The sequence below is a fragment of the Anolis sagrei genome, chromosome 5 (assembly GCF_037176765.1).
Source record: "Anolis sagrei isolate rAnoSag1 chromosome 5, rAnoSag1.mat, whole genome shotgun sequence".
Taxonomy (NCBI): domain Eukaryota; kingdom Metazoa; phylum Chordata; class Lepidosauria; order Squamata; family Dactyloidae; genus Anolis; species Anolis sagrei.
Window position 1 is genome coordinate 44,291,680 of NC_090025.1, and position 16,976 is coordinate 44,308,655.

The 16,976-nt window shown below is 39.6% G+C and overlaps 1 protein-coding gene across 1 annotated transcript in view; it reads right to left on the minus strand.

The window, feature by feature from the left end:
* SLC7A11 (solute carrier family 7 member 11) overlaps positions 1-16,436 on the minus strand; it is a 72,486-nt gene extending 56,050 nt beyond the window's left edge. The window contains exons 1-3 of the mRNA XM_060778934.2: positions 15,667-16,436; positions 11,538-11,664; positions 6,386-6,501 (exon numbers count right to left, since the gene is read on the minus strand). Of these exons, the coding sequence (XP_060634917.2) occupies positions 6,386-6,501; positions 11,538-11,664; positions 15,667-15,943 (520 nt within the window). The 5' untranslated portion in view covers positions 15,944-16,436. The remainder of the gene's footprint in view (positions 1-6,385; positions 6,502-11,537; positions 11,665-15,666) is intronic.
* Positions 16,437-16,976: the final 540 nt, after the last annotated feature.

Sequence of the window (16,976 nt, forward strand, 5' to 3'; positions counted from 1 at the left end):
AATTCTAGAAGAGAATAATTATGTACGGCCATTTGTGCTCTGGAGTCCTGGAGAGTTTTATCTTGTCCTGTATGGACCATCTGAAGATTGATCAGCCATCAATATACTGATAACATCAGACTACTTTTTCAGCTAAATCAGATGATGCCATAGAAGTAGAATCATTTACCAGGGTTAGTGAGAGACTGGATAAGGGTAAAAAAAAAACCTTAATATCCATCCTAACAAGACAGAAGTGTTTTTGGTGGAAGTTTGTCTATGCATGCAAAAAGTGCTCTACCAGTTCTAGATAGGATTGAATTCTGCTGGTGTTGTTCAGGCTGATTATTGGAGACCCAGCAGTATCTGTGATACATAGCCCAATTTTTCAATAAATGCTGATGCCCACTTGCAAATGACCTTAGATAAAGATACAATGGCCATAACTATTCAAGCTTTCATGATAGGCAAGTAATGTTATGTGCAATACTACCTTTGGAGATGTCTCAAAAGCTTAGGTAAATGTAAAGTACAACTGCTAGCCTCTTACTATAAAATACATAGCAGTTTTTTAAAAACACTTCCACTTATTGTTTCAGAACACAGTTCATAGTTCCGGTGCACATTCTTAAAGCCTGATATGGTTCTGAACCTGCATACCCAAGAGCCACATTTTCCCACATGCACAAGCATATGCATTAAAATCTTCATATGAGTGCCCGCTTTATATATTGTTAAGCTAGTTCTTAACAGGGCACATGTTTTCCTAGCTCCAATAGTCATTTACTGAAGCATTCATCCCAGAGCATCCATTCCCATTGCTTCCTAGAGCCAAGCAAATCCTTTTTTAAAGATGTTCTCAGGGCCTTTTAAAATGCCATTAATTTATTTTAGCTTCCTGCTCTACTGTGTTTTCCTGTTGTTTCATTTCTTGTACTTTTTATTGATTGGTTGTTATACTGTTCTATTGTTTAAATTATTTTTAAGTTAATTTAATACCATTCTGGAAGTTTTTTAAAATGGTCCAGGTATGATATGCATTTAAAAATAACATACAAGCCTTTCATTGAAATAAATAAGTTCTAGTGTTTGCATTCTTGCAAATTAAATATAATATCATTACATGAGTTGCATATTTCCTTTGCTGCTAACTCCTATAGCTGCAAAGAGAGGCAGAAAGTTGGCACACTGCTTCCATAAGTTCCTGTTATTGTGTCCTCTTCTATTATTTATTTATTTATTTATTTATTTATTTATTTATTTATTTATTTAAAACATTTAGACCTTGTCCTTCTTGACTTCCATGGAGGGACTCAGAACAGCTTCCAAACAGGCAACAATTCGATGCCAAACATAATATAAAACACATAAGAAATACATCCTCAAAATTAAAATAATTCTAAATATGCATTATGAACCTGCTCGCCAGATTAAAATCACCAGAATTAAAATCGCCATTCAAAGCAGTCCAAGTCCAGTCCAATAAATCTTGTCTTTCCCAGTAAACAAACTATTCTGTGAATGCCAGATCCCATAACCAGGATTTAAGCTTCTTCCAGAAGGTCAGGAGGGAGGGGTCAGATCTAACCTCATTGGGGAGGGAGTTCCACAGCCGAGGGGCTACCCTTGGTATTGACCTAGGTTAAGAGTGGGTAAAGCCTGGTTCTCCAATGCATGAAAATATGGCTACCTACTTTGAAACCCATTGGGTTGTTTCAGGCATTGTCAACTTCATTCAACATGCTTTTTGCACCATGGCTGAAGAGTTCACCGGCACCTAGAAAATCATGTTTTTCATCACCAGAGAGATACATTTTGTTAATCCTGATTTGATCCAAAATATCATCCTATTTAGGGACAGTGCTGGTAATGTATGTTTAGTCAATATCTTAGTGAGACTGTCCCTGCCATTTTCTAGGATCCATTGTAGGGTCGTGCCAAATAAGTGTGATGGTGGGCAGATTGTGGAGAACTTTTTCCTTATTACTAGACTTCTTGCTTCTTTTCAGCATATGGGATGGAGAGATTAGAATAAGCCCTGAGTTGCAGTCCAGCAACCTCTGGCTCACCATTGCCTGAAATATTCTCCTCTTCATCTAGAGAAATAATTACACTTTTTTTCATTCAGTGATCAGATAGTTTTATCACAGTCCCTCCCTCTGTGTGCATACACACTCATATTACAAAACATCATACACTTTGGAATAAGAATTATTTTCTTTCCCCCTATAATATATGTCTGAAATACTGGCACCATGTTAGAATAATTGCAATCTGGCAGAGTCCAAATGACTTTGGCAACAGAGGAAGTCATCTCATTTCATTTGGCCATTTTTGAATCAGATTTATTTACTACACACTTTGCATTTATTGGGGAGATTTGGATCCATGACATTTATATGCCTGATTATAAGTAACCCAAAATTGCTATATGAGCTACATACGAGCAACCCTTATCTTTGAGGGAAAAATATCTTTCAATCGCACTGCCTTCACAGGTACAGTCACTAAAAATGTAGAAGAGGTCTTCTTTTTTTATTTCTCCTGTACTCTGGAACTCCCCTCAACCAGATGGTTCCTTGTTGTCCTTTGACTGACAAATAAGGACTTTTCTATTCTAGCATGTGTTCAGAAACCAATTGTTTTATTTTAAAAAAGAGGGGATTTTGTGATGTACTGTATCTAATCCATGCCTAAGTTTATATTTTTAATAGTTTAATTTTATAGACAGTTAATACCATTTTATTCTTAACATTTTGCACATTTTAGCTTTTTTGTGTGTGTCAGGAGTGACTTGAGAAACTGCAAGTTACTTCTGGTATGAGAGAATTGGCCAGCTGCAAGGACGTTGCCCAGGGGATGTCCAGATGTTTGATGATTTACCATCCTTGTGGGAGGCTTCTCTCATGTCTCTGCATGGCGAGCTGGAGCTAACAGAGGGAGCTCAATGCACTCCTCCCAGATTCAAACTGCTAACCTGTTAGTCAGCAGTACTACTGGCATAAGGGTTTAACCTATTGCACCACTAGGGGCTCTGCTCTCATATTAATATATATATAATGCCATAAAGCCATTGCCTTTGTTTATGCATGAAGTTTGCTCTTGGTGTGTGCCTTCAGGTCATTTCTGACTTATGGGAACCCTAAGGCAAACCATCATGGAATTTTGTGGGGCTGGGATGGTCTGAATTGCCCAAGGTCCCATGGCTGAATAAGGAATCGAACTCTGTCCTCCAGAATCATAGCCGAACATTCAAATCATTACACCATGCTAACTATATATATGTGTGCGTGTGTGTGTTTTATTTCTTCTTATTCTGTAAGCCTCCTTGAGTGTGTGTGTGTGTTTTAGGGAATGTGGGACATAAAATGATTGATTGGTTGACTGACTGACACTATCATTTCACTAAACGTGACATCCGATTTGGCTATTCTCAAACTATTACCCTACTTTGGGAAATGATCTGTAGATCATTCTCTTTCTCCAAGATCATTACAGGTATCAGCATTGGCGTCCCAAGAGAGTCAGATACTGGGTCTTTCTTGTACCCTCTGGGCACAACTGACAGAGTAACCCCAGAGGCAATAAGTTCTTTCCCTCTCCTCTTCCTCTCTCCCTCTCTCTCCTCCCTTTTCTTCCCTGTCCTCTCTAAGAATAAACTGGCTTCTTTGGCAGTTTTTAGTATGCCTTGTACTTGTGTCATCCTGGTTCACCTTACTATAATTACTCCTTCACGCGTGCCTTTCAGTGTCTCTCCTGACAGCATTATGGCTTGCACTCAAAGGCCTTCCTAAAAGAGAAGTCTAGTTTCATTGAACCAGCAACTCCTCGGTCCAACTTGCTTGGCGCAACCGCTCATTCGGTCCCCATGGCAACAATTTGCTGCTAACTCCTATCTCTCACTGCAGGTGTCATTATTTCAAGAGAACTCCACCCTGCTGTCACACTGATTCTTTCTTTTTAATTACAGCATAAAATCCTGGCTTATCTCAAAGCTTTTCCCATTAAATTAATCACGATGAGATCCCATTCCAAATTATGCACTCATTGTGGTCAAATTAAAGACACTTAGGAAAATATTTATAATGGAATTTCCTCCCCACCTCCTCGTCCCCCTCACACCATCAATTCTGCCTTGGGGACCGTTGCCGTTTTTAGACATCTGCTTTACCGTTATCTTCCCATGAAATATTTTCACATTAACCTCTAAAACGCATAACCTTAATTCAATTTCCTACTTAGAGTTCTGGGTGTTAAAATAATGAAGAGAGAGGAAAATGTAGGCAAGTATCAGTTGTATTTCCGCTTAGCTGAAAAGCACAATGGCAAATAACTTGTTTGGATATTTGGAGAGATGGAAGTTCAAAGATGACCTAACTAAAAGAAATGGCAGATGAGTGCATTTTCTTGTATAATGAGGGAGGTCTTGCATGGTTTCACACATTTATGATGCTTCAGTTTACTTTCTAATATTTGGCCTCCCTGTTCCTTTCTAATATCTGTTTATATAAAAAGAACATATTATTTTAGCATTTTACTAGCACTAAGGAAGTTGCAGTAGGTACAGTATATCTGCAGAAACCGAGAAGAGGAATGTATTGTTACATCCTTTTTCTGACTCTTTCCCCCAAAATTAGTCATTTATATCTTCCCTGCTCTTATATCCCATACCAAGAAATATACTTAGGTTCAGCTTTTCTTGAAGTAGAGTCCTAAAAATATTTCTTTTTAATTTGCTCCCCCTTTTTTCCCTTCTGCAATGCCACTGAATCAAGGCAAGCTGAGATAGTGATAATAGGATACAGAAAGTGACAGGGTTTCAGAAATGTACTCTTCATCAAAAGAGGAAGCCACAGGCAGACTTTGGAACATTTGTGTAACATTATTTCCTGTGGCAAGTCCATAAAGAGGCCAAATCTGGTCAAATGTGTATGTTCTCTCTATGACCCAAGACCTGAATCCATTAATATTTCAGACCTTGCTAGATTCAGTTACAGTCAGCTGTTTCATACTCAGTATCATGCCTGTATCAAATCTCTGTCTAGTTGCAGAGACTGCAGTTTGGAGTTAAAATGCATAGAGGAAAGAAGAGAAAGAAACCCAGAGGACATGTTGAAGTGCCTGTCAACTCCCAGACTGGTGTAAAAAATAAAAAGGTGATGCAGAATATCAAAGTTCAAGAAAAGGACTCAGTATCTGCAGTCCACAAGTAACATTGTGGATCTTGTGTGTAGAACCATGACAAGTGTCATAGGCAACATCACAATAACATATTGATGGAAGAAACCAATCCATTAACGTTCCTGGAAAACAGTTTTGTCCAGGTGCATCTGAAACTGCAAATTAACCAAAAAGGAAGCACAGGGGGCTCTAGTGCAATTCTATGGTCAACCTCCACCAGAAGTTGCCCATAGAATCACACTAGATGATCTAGGCATGTCTAGAGAAGTGTTCTGTCCAAGCAATTCTTGGTCCTCCTTTGTGATTCTATGGTCAACATCCAGCAGATTGAATTATGCTAGAGGATTCAGAAATAGCTAGAAATATTTTTTTAAATCTGTATATAGGGCAGATGCGTCGACAAATACAGTAATCTGTAAATAGTCAAATCAGTAAAGACTTAAAAAACAAGAGTGGAGGGACAACTGTATTTCTATATTATTTTTCATCTGTATGGGATTCTAGATTATTATTATTATTATTATTATTATTATTAATAATAATACCACACTTTATCTCTCCCAAAGGAAACTCAAAGCAGCTTACAATTTACAATATGACCACGTAATTTATCCAGATCCTACTGTCATTTTTGTTCAGCCAGGTCCTAAAATCCTGGTTGGAAGGATGAGGGTACATCATATTGCCCCTTGGAACCTGCCACACCAGCCTTCAAGTGCAGACTTCATTCTATAGTTTGTTAATCTGTCCCTCATCCCCTACACACTATGCAAACACACCACTCATTTACGGTTATTGCTGCTGCTATATACCTTCACATTTGCTAACCTAACATAGATATTTTCTTTGTAAGATTTTTTTCAGAGCGGATTTGCTCTTGCCTTCCTCAGAAGCTGAGAAAGTATGACATGACCAAGGTCACCCAATGGATTTCCATGGCTAAACAGAAATCTAAACCCTGCTATTCCGGAATCATAATCCAACATTCAAACTATTACATCATGGTCGCTTTCAAATTCATTCACACATCCTATAATGTTGGATCACAAGGAAATATCTTCAAGAACAATGTATTCTTAACCATTTTTTTAAAAAAAAATACATTTCAGCCTCCTTTAAATTGGATTTTAAGCATAACAGGTCATGTGATTTACATTGTGGATGTCCTGAGTGCAAAGGGCTTTTTTTCTGCTTTGTCATGTTTCTGCTAAAATCAAGTACTTACTGATTCCCACAGCTGTAATCAATTTAACTGCAAGGTCTGGGATTTCACACTGCATAAAAAATGGTTCCAGCAGATAGCGTCCAAATGCCAATGATATGACTGCTGTGGCGGCAGGTCTAGAAAGAAAGAGACAAAGGGAGACTGATTACTTTTAAATATATGCCCATATGTTTCCCAGCGTGTCAAAAACACTGTGTGCTGAATTGCCCATTAGCCTTTACACGTGTGCACACACACAAACATACACAAGCTACCCAGATAATTATTACTTTGGCCAAGCTAGCAAGCTAACCAATGCAATTAGCAAAACAGTCTGCAGTTTAACATGTGTTAAAGACTTTTCACTTTTATTAATTCCCCTAAGTGCTGGAGGATTGCCATTGTTTAGGGACACACCCTTATCAAGTTACTATTTAAGCAATAGAAATGTATTATAGTATTCTATGTGATCATTTATTCTAGTTTTGCTACATCCTTGGTGCTGGATGGCCTTCAGTGGTCCCATATTTACTGTTCACTAGAATGGACTCTATAGATGAAGCTATCATTCTACTTCTCAAGTACACCACTAGAACAGTTCTCGTATTTTCAATTTGTTTCTTGCCCATTTTTCAGCCAGCCACAGCAGCACATTTGAGCAGGAGTGGGGATAGATAATAATAACTTAATCATCATTATTGTGGGGCAGGGTTGGGCAATTTATGACTTGCATGTTCTAGTTGGACTCTTGATCTTATAGAATTGCAACACTATCATCCCAAATCATTTCTAGGGCTGATAGAAATTGCAATCAAACAAGAAGCAGAGAGTCACAGGTTAATAACACCTGTTATAGGAGATGGGGAAGATTACTCTGCTATCACCACAATTTTGTTACAGGCAGAATATGACACAATATGGACATCCAAGAATTATTGCTCACTTCTTCACATGCAATATGAGTTCTAGATATTATTCTTAATACTGCCTTTTCAGAAATTATTGGTACAGTTCTGATAGTTCCCCAAACAATGGACAAAGTAGTGGAATTGTGTTTTGGTGTAATGTTTTAATTCATAAACTATTTTTGTTGCTGTTAGGCAGTAAACTAAAACAAGGAACCATCTCAAAGGTGGCTTTGAAAACTTTGATTTGAGCTAACTATTCTGGAACCCCCAGTGGTGCAGTGGGTTAAACCACTGAGCTGCTGAACTTGCTGACCAAAAGGTCACTGGTTCAAATTCAGGGAGCGGCATGAGCTTCCGCTGTTAGCCCCAGTTTCTACCAACCTAGCAGTTTAAAAACATGCAAATGTGAGTAGATCAATAGGTACTGCTCCGGCGGGAAGGTAACGGCACTCCACACAATCATGCCACCCACATGACCTTGGAGGTGTCTACAGACAACTCGGCTCTTCAGCTTAGAAATCGAGATGAGCACCAACCCACAGAGTTGGGCACGACTGGACTTAATGTCAGGGGAAAATCTTTAGATTTACTGTGGTTGAATCTAACTTTTGAATTATCAAATTACAGTTAAAGCTATTCCTTCCCTTTTTGTATAGTGATATAAGCCCTGAACATCTGGAATAGAAGCTTTTAAAAGGGGTTTTCCTGTTTGAATGGTAGCTCAGTCCATAGTTTAGGTTCTATAAACCACAAACCATTGTTTTCTATGATGCCTTTGATTGCTCCCACCATTATCAGCATACAGTTTCTCCATAGATTTGTGGTGCTTCACTATTTGAAAAATCAGCACACAATATTCAATATGTGCATCTTTATTTTATTTATGTAAATTGGTTTACATATTCTTGAGTTTTGTAATTATAGCTTGGAATATCAGTAAATGAATTACCCATGACTGCGGATGTTCTGTTCAGTTGATTTACAGCACAATGTTATGCACAATGGTTACCAGGAAAGACCTGCAAGCAGGCTTTCTGAAGGCATTTAGTTGGTCATTGTGTGAGCAGAATCCTGGACTAGATAAACCTTTCATCTGATCCAGCCTGGTTCTTTTTATGTTCTTAATTCTATTCTATTGTGTTCAGTGGGGATTTGCTCAGGTAACGTGTGTGTAGGACTGCAACCTCGAAAATGGAACAAGCCAAGAGGGAAGGATGAACAAGTGAGCCAAAACAGCTTGGTGTGCTTTTTGATCATCAAAAGAACCTAGCTTTAAATTTAAAATGAGACCACTGTACCATAATGGAATTTGTTACTGTTTCAAGCATTTCATCTATGGGTGTGCTATATTGCCATCTTCCTATTGTAACTGAGCGCCTACTTCAGTCAGGCCATGGCATGAGTGAACCATCTTTGAACAGGAAACTAAGTTAAAGTGGTGTCAAAATTCATTCATTCTACAATGTAGTTGCACCTCCTGAGTTGACTTGGAAGGGCATGTAGCTACATACACACACACACACAGGAAAAATGCAGGGTTTGGAGGAGATGTAGGGAGTAATCCCAGATGGCACTGGGATCTAAATGTCCCAGTTCCTCCTGACATTTCACCCTGTCTGGAAGGGCCCTATGTTTTTGAGGCAATTTGGAGTGGGGAATTTAGAACTAAAAGGCAGGGAACTGATTTAATCACCTAATTTCCTACCCTTTGCTTCTCTGCTTTGAATTCCAACCTCATAAAGCAGCTTTCCTTTATGAAAACATAGCCAGCATCTGAGGTATTTTATGCATATTTGCATATCATGTTCATTATCCTCTGAATATTTGCACTGTATTTTTATAGAAAAGTTCTAGGAACATGAGGCTATAAAACTTAATGAAATGGTACCTGTCCATTGATAGCAGCCACAGAAACATATAATTTCAACAGAGACTGTGCTTGACACAGCTACAGGTCTGAACAAGCATGTCTACCAACTCATGGGCCACTTTTAACCATTCCGTAGTGTTCTGCCTTTATTTGTTTTGTGTGCTAAGTGTGGGCCAGATAAGGTTGGGTTATTAATTCCGGGCTCTTACGAGTTTGCAAGAAGAATGACGTGTTTGAAACAAACCCCAAGCTCACAGTGACTTTGCATTGTTGTATTTAATGAAATCCTTTGTTGTTTGCTACAGCTTGTTACGTAGGTGTTTGTGGCAATAGAAATGAGCTGTCTGGATTAAACGAAAAGAGGAAATGAGCAGGAATGTTCATTTCACAGGCCTAAATTACTTTTGGTAACATGTCACTATAAATGCAGAACCGGGTAAATAGATCAAGAGGCTAGACTAGATACAGATAAACTGATAACCAATCATTCTGTTTGCTGTGTTAGGAAACCTGTTTAAATGACCCACAACAAAGTGAATTTCAAGTAATCCACATAGCCATTATGCTATCTGTTATTGTAACTAACAGGCTATACAATTGTAGGTTTCCAATGGGTAGCTGAGAGACAGAATTGAAGGGCTCAATAGAACTAAACCAGTTTAGCCAGCTGTGTTACTTAGACACCCAGGCAACACAGTGTAACATACATTTTCATATTGTATTGAAGGCACCTACCAGGAAGTTTCCAATTAGTTCTGAACCACAGGAGCCCTTTCACATTACACAGCTATAGCATTATAATTCTACTTTAACTTCTATGCCTATAGAATCCTAGAATTTGTAATGTGGTGAGAACTAGGTATCTCTGGCTGCAAATCCTAAATAGAAAGATAACTCAACAGACTCACACTCTTAACCTTTCTTATATTTATAATGCCTTTGTTGCTATGTGCCTTCAAGTCATTTCTGACTTATGGGCCCCATATATTTAATACAGTTAAACTGCATTATATATGAGTCTACACCAAGCATGGACAAACTTTTTTGCCTTGGAGCTACATTGTAGCCTGACTGAGAGGGCCAGACCAGCTGGGAGGGTAGCCGGGCACACGCTAGGTGGGACAGGACCAGGAGGGAGAGGGTCTGTCTGGGAGAGGGTGGGGCTGGGAAGGGACAGTTCAGGGCCCTGGTCATCCTCAGGTCCTCCTGGCATAAGGATGGGACTGCTCGCCTCATCCATATGCCAGGAGGAAAATGAGACAAGTAGTGACTACCGTGATCCTCCTCTCCGATCCTCCTTCCCTGATCTTCAGGCTGTCATCTAGGCATTATACTGAGAGGAGGGCAAGACAGGCAATGGCTCAGAGCGCACCAGAAGGCTCTCAGCCACTGTGTGCCTTCCTTGGGCTGTCCTCTTGGCATAAGGATGGGGCCGCTCTCACTGTCCTTATGCCAGGAGGAGGGCGAAACATGTACTGGCTGAGAACACTTCAGAGATCTCTCCACCGCTGCATGTCTTCTTTAGGCTGTCCTCTCAGCACAACGATGGGGCTACTTGCACTATCCTTATGATGAGAGGAGGGTGAGATATGCGGTTGCTGAGAGTGCTCCAGAGAGCTCTCCGCTGCCGTGTGCCTTCTTCCCATGTCCTTTCTGCATAAGGATGCGGCAGGCCACTGTGTCCTTATGCTGAGAAGACAGGGGAAATGAGGAAGGCCTGAGGTAAACACTCAGAGGGCCATATTCAGCCCGACACCTTAGTTTGCCCATGCCTGGTCTACACTGACTATACAATGGAATTTTAAATTGCATTATATGACAGTGTAGATGGGGTCATGGTAATCTTAATGCAATCCTATAATGAGTTTTTCTTGATAAGGTTTGTTCAGAAAAGGTTAGTCTTTGCTTTTCTCTGAGGTTGCATATGAGAGTTTTGGGGGTATTTGAATATCCCCTATCTATGAAAATACTCCAGAAAAAAATAAGTTTTTATGCAGCTTTATTTCAGAGTCTCTGGAGATTTGTTTAAATATAATATGACTCTTATTGTATGTAAATGAACCTCATTACAAAAACACCATACAAAGCATTTAAGATTATGAAATTACAAGTCTTACTTCCTTTCAAGCAGTTAATTACATATTGACAATGTATGGGTATAGTTGGTATTCCGTATAACTAAAGATGCATAAACTGTGTAAAACTGTAGAATTAATGCAGTTTGACACCATGCTATAGAATCATGGTAGTTGTAGTTGTACAAGGTCTTTAGCCTTCTCTGCTGTGCTGGTTAAAGAACAGGATGAAAAGATCTATGTGTATCTATAACAAATTTAAAGCTGTTCTTTGACATTCAAAAGCACACGAAGAACAGAAAAAGGAAGCAAAAATGTACCGTATAACCAGCAGTTCAACCCAAACTCTTACAAATGCAGGCAATGGGCCAAAGGCTTCAAGGATATAAGTGTAGTGTCCACCAGACTTCTTGATGCTTGTGCCTAGTTCAGCATAACAGAGAGCACCTATGAAAATAGGAGTTAATATTAAACCACAGCTCAGGAAAGAAAGATTAATCACATTTAGCTAATACTTCACATTCTAAAGCACTTTTTCATTAGCTGACATTTCTTTTTAACATGAAGAAGGCAATAGTAAAACTGCCAATGGAAAAGTATACTGTATTTTACTGTATGATTTGTTACCACCAATAAACCATTTTTAATATTGTAGATTTTCAATAGGTGTTTTTTTTCTGTGTCAGGAGCGACTTTCTGGTGCAAGTCATTTCTGGTGTGAGAAAATTGGCTGTCTGCAAAGGCATTGCCCAGGGAATGCCTGGATGTTTTACCATTCTGTGGGAGGATTCTCTCATGTCTCCACTTGGGAAGCTGGAGCTGACAGATGGGAGCTCCCCCAGCTCCCCATATTCAAATTGTCGACCTTTCAGTCAGCAGTCCTGCCAGCACAAAGGTTTAACCCATTGCACCACCAGGGGTTGTTTTAAGGTTCACTTTCCAGGTTTATTAACCTGTTTTACCTAAGGGTCAAAAAACATGTTTAAATAGGCTAGGGCAAGTTGGTATCCTAGGTTATTTTTCTAAGCAACTAACCCATATTAGGAGTTAGTACACTGTTAATATAGTAGCATAAATCCAATTGCTAATCCCAACCAGAGTAAAACTATTGATTCTATTGCTACGTTGTTGTTTTTTATCTGATGTGTCTACTCCAGTTTGAACTAACATTTGGATTTAGGCTTAAAAAAACCTAATTTATATTTATGCTAATAAAATTAATTCATTTCTAGGAAAAATGCAGTATAAACTTAAATGAATATCTCAAATTAGTTTCAGAGCATTTAGTCTAACCGTTCGTTGGCTTCCTACTTTTTATTTAAGTCTAAGAATTCTGAAACTGGATCACTTCTTGCAGAATCCATGAGGCATGAAAATGGAACAATCTGATGGGTGCAGTATCTGTAGTCAAAGCTGTACAGCAGGCATTGAGGGCACCTTTATAGGCCAATTTTTCCAATGCAAAATATACATTTACATGTTGCAAAAGGCCGGAATACTACATCTGAACTCACATTATCTTATTCACTCCACACCTCCATGAGCAAGCACACTTAACAAGCAGCTTAAACAGAAACACATTCCATATGCTGTACTATTTATAATGAAAATGTACCCGTAGATAATTGTTTGCTCAAGTACTATATGTTCTGTTTTCGATCAAAAGCCAGTTTGACTTCATCTGGCTGGATGTTTAGCAAGGGTGGTTTCTGAGCTGTGTTCTTTACTTTGCATAATGCATAGGAAGTTCCTACAAGGGAAGAACCACCTATTTCACTGCCTGAATGAAGAACTGACATTCCTTTGTAATGGTGATTGTTCCTAGTACCAAAACATAAGAAGGTTGGTCTGATAGTAATGCTATGGGCTTATGACTTCTCCTAGACTAACTTGCTAAAGCAGTCAAGGAACTCATGCAGCAGATTTAAGGATCGGGTGATATGTCTTATTTCAATATCAGTCTTTGTAGAAACAAAAAACAACAACTGTGAGCATTGGCTCCCTAGCAATGTAAACATGTACATGTCTACACAGAAGTCAATCCAATCCCATTGAGCATGATAGAGCTTTCTAAAGCCAAATAGGTGTGGAATTATACCATCAGCCTTATTTTGAGAGCTTCAGAACCTGTTTTAAATGTCAGTATTCACTGCTAGAATTACAGGTTTAATACTGATAGAACTATGTTGTGGCTTCTTGGTTACCATTCTGGAAACCCCAGTTCCAATTTGCACTGAGCCAATCAATTCACTTGGGTTCAGATACATTTCATGGACTGCCTTCAGCTTTCTTAGACAGACCTACCACACAGAGTTGTTGTGACAATGCATTAGAGACAGAGAAGAGTATTGAGCTCATTAGATGAAATATGCTTATTAGGCCTGGGTAACAACGCAAAAATTTGTTTCTAAAATCAATTTGTATTTGGGGGGTTTTTTTGTTTCGATATTTAAAATAATTACAAAATTTTCCCTTAAAAAAGTTCGGTATTTACGAAATTTCGTTAATATTTACAAAACATTTTGTAAAGATGGCGCCCTTTTTTTTCAATATTTTTTCAATATTTTTTAATTTAATTATTAATTTAGTAGAATAGGGAGGAGAAATTATTATTAAGGAGGGAAGGCAGGCACTCACTCTGGCGGGCCCTCAAGCGCTGCCGCCGAGTCGGGCCCGGCTCCTCCAAAGCAATGCGAAATTGGGAGAAGGGCTCCCCAAAGGCCATCTAGCCCAGCCCTCCGCTAAGGAATTGGGAGAACGAAGCACAGCCCTCCACTAAGGAATTGGGAGAATGAAGCACACCCACCGCAAAGGTGAGGAAGGAGGGACGGGCCGCCTTCCCGCTGAGGGTCGCTCGCCCTCTCGCTCGCCCTCTCGCTCGCCCTCTCGCTCGCTTGCTCAGCCGGTGCCTTCCCCGCCCTCTCCTCCTCCTCCTCCTCCTCCTCTTTCAGACTCTGCCTCTGACTGGCTAAGAGAGGAGAGAGAGGAGAGCTCCCAGCAAGCATCGCCAGGCCATCTTACGTATTTCCGAAATGGACGGAAATACAAATTTTTTTGGCGCCTGCCGTTTCAATATTTAAAAACACTTCCGGGTTTAAAAATAAGTTTTGTAATCGTTTTGTAATTGCTAAAATTAGCGAATATTTAACGAATTACAATATTAACGAATGAAACCGCCCAGGCCTAATGCTTATGTGTTAACTAATAAAGGCAGCCCTCTGCATCCATAGGAGTTAGGGACACAAGACCCTCGCAAAAATGAAAAACACAAATAAAAAAAGATTATGTTGTTGAAGGCTTTCATGGCCAGAATCACTGGGTTGCTGTGAGTTTTCTGGGCTACATGGCCAACTTCCAGAAGAATTTTCTCTTGATGTTTCACCCATATCAATGGCAGGCATCCTCAGAGGCTGAGGGGACCCAGCCAATGCCCTAAATCAAGAAATAGTTTTCTAAGATCTACAGAGATACTCGCAGGAACACCTCAGCAAGCGAGAGTCTAGAAGTGGCAAGCTAAAACCCAGAACCTCAAGCCATAGCTGATACCGATTGAGAGACTTCCCCCTCGGCACACAGAAGACTGGACGACTTGGAAGGCACTCAATATAAAAGCCCGGAAAACTCACAGCAACGCAAAAAACATTATATTTTTCCCCAAGAGTATACTTCCCTAAGATTCTAAAGTTCCTACAATATGACTCTATGGTAACGGTTGACCATAGACTTTTTCTGGAAGACCTAAAGATTCCTAGAGAGAACATATTAATCAAATCCATGAATAATGAAACCTGCAAAAATGACACCTGCTAGACAACTGAACAGAATAAAATAAATAAGTGTAGGCAAGGGGCCTATCTTTCATGAAAGAAGTCTCTCTGACATTTAAGGATAAGTGGTGAGGCGTTCCAATTCCACATGCATAAATTCCAAATGGATTTGAAAATGTAAACTCTTTATTTTAAAAAAAAGCAGTTTAATTATTCCCTCATCCACACCACTGCTTTCCTGCTAGAAAATAGTTCAGCAGACGTTTACCCCATTGCATTTTGTATAGCCAATGACGCGCATATTCGCAGGTGTTCTTCAGACTAAGCAGTTCATTTCCCTTGCTGTCAACCCTCCACCAGCATGCTACAACTCATTCTCAACAGAAAGTCAATACAGACTGCAAACTTTATGATATGCTAAAGGAGACTAGCCTCTCCGCTTACTACAGGGAATTGTAAGGAATATCGCTTGGTGTTAAAAGTTCTGATAAAAGTATTCCTCGGAGTTTTGTGTGAGTATCTGAATGCTTGCCAAGCAGCAAAAGACCTTCTTCCCTCCCACCAAAAAATAAAATAAAATACTGAAGCAGTACAAGTAAGTCTCAAACCAGGCTTTTAATCCCCAGAATCAAATATCTTATATCTACCCCAGTGGATCAATTATGAATGCTCACAAACTTACCAAAGAGTGACAGGATGCCACAGACAGTCCAGACCGTCAAAGATAAGCCCACACTGCCTGTGTGCTCGAGGATTCCTTTGGGAGATATAAAGATCCCTGCTCCAATGATAGTGCCAATTATAATAGATATCCCTCTCAGCAAAGTCACTTTCTTCTTCAGCACCACTTTCTCTCTCTGGGCCGCCTTGGTGTGTAAGCCAGAGGGCAATGTGCCATTTGAATGCCCCTGCAGGTAGCTGCCATTAGAGATTGTCGGCACAGGAGACTTCCTAAACATGTTTTGGTGCTGCCCACACACCAAGCTGAGAACTTTGAAAAGCTCTCTGAACAGAAAGCCACCTCGGGTCTTTCTTTCCTCTCTCCCTCCTTTTGTCTAACTAGCTAACTCCTTTAAAAACACACATACACGAACACACACCGCCTGCAGCCTTTCAACCCACTTGTGCCAACAAGTATCAAACTCTTCAAGTGTCTTTTACTTTGGACGGCTGTCTAAACACTACTCAGGAACACCTGCCCTTTCTCCCAGCCACCTTTATGCCGCTCTGTCATTGGAAGCCGGCTCAGCTTCCGCATGGTCTTGTATTTAAGCTCGCCTGTCATACCAAGTTACTCTTGCTGAATGATGATGCAAATTCTCCAGGTTTGCATCAGCCATAGGAGCAGGATCCAAATCTAGCATTACTCAGCACTTTTCCCCTTTACTACAGTAGCAGGATGTTGCACAACTTGAGAAAGGGGGAAATAAATTCCCCGTAAGCAATCCCTCGTGGCAAGGTTTACTATATTGCCACACTCCCAAACAATGATAGAATCTCAGTGAGAAACAAAACTCTCTTTTCCAACATGGGGTGGGAGCAGTGCACCTTATAAATGCTGAAATACAAAGAGGAGAAAACAGAGCAAATAAATAGTGCCATGTCTGTTTATTTTTTGTTTATTGTTATTTTAAAAATCTGCCTACACTTCAGAAAGTGCAGAAAGAAATTCAATTCCCTTAACTGTAGGGAGGTGTTATAGGTTATGTGCATTCTTTTGTTGTTGTTGTTGATAATTTGATTTGGACCACATATATTTTCACAAGAGTACATGTCAACCTTGTTGCTTTCTGTTGTTTCCTAGCAACTCAGTCAGTCTAGGCTAATAATGGCTAATTTTACATAATTTGATAATTCTTTCATGTATTTGGTGTCTATCTTTATTACTTTTTTTCTAATGGCTCCCTGAAACATGGCCCAGGTCACATCAAAATAGCTCTTAACAGTGGTATCTTACTTTAAACATTGCTAGAATTGATGCATAGGGCACAA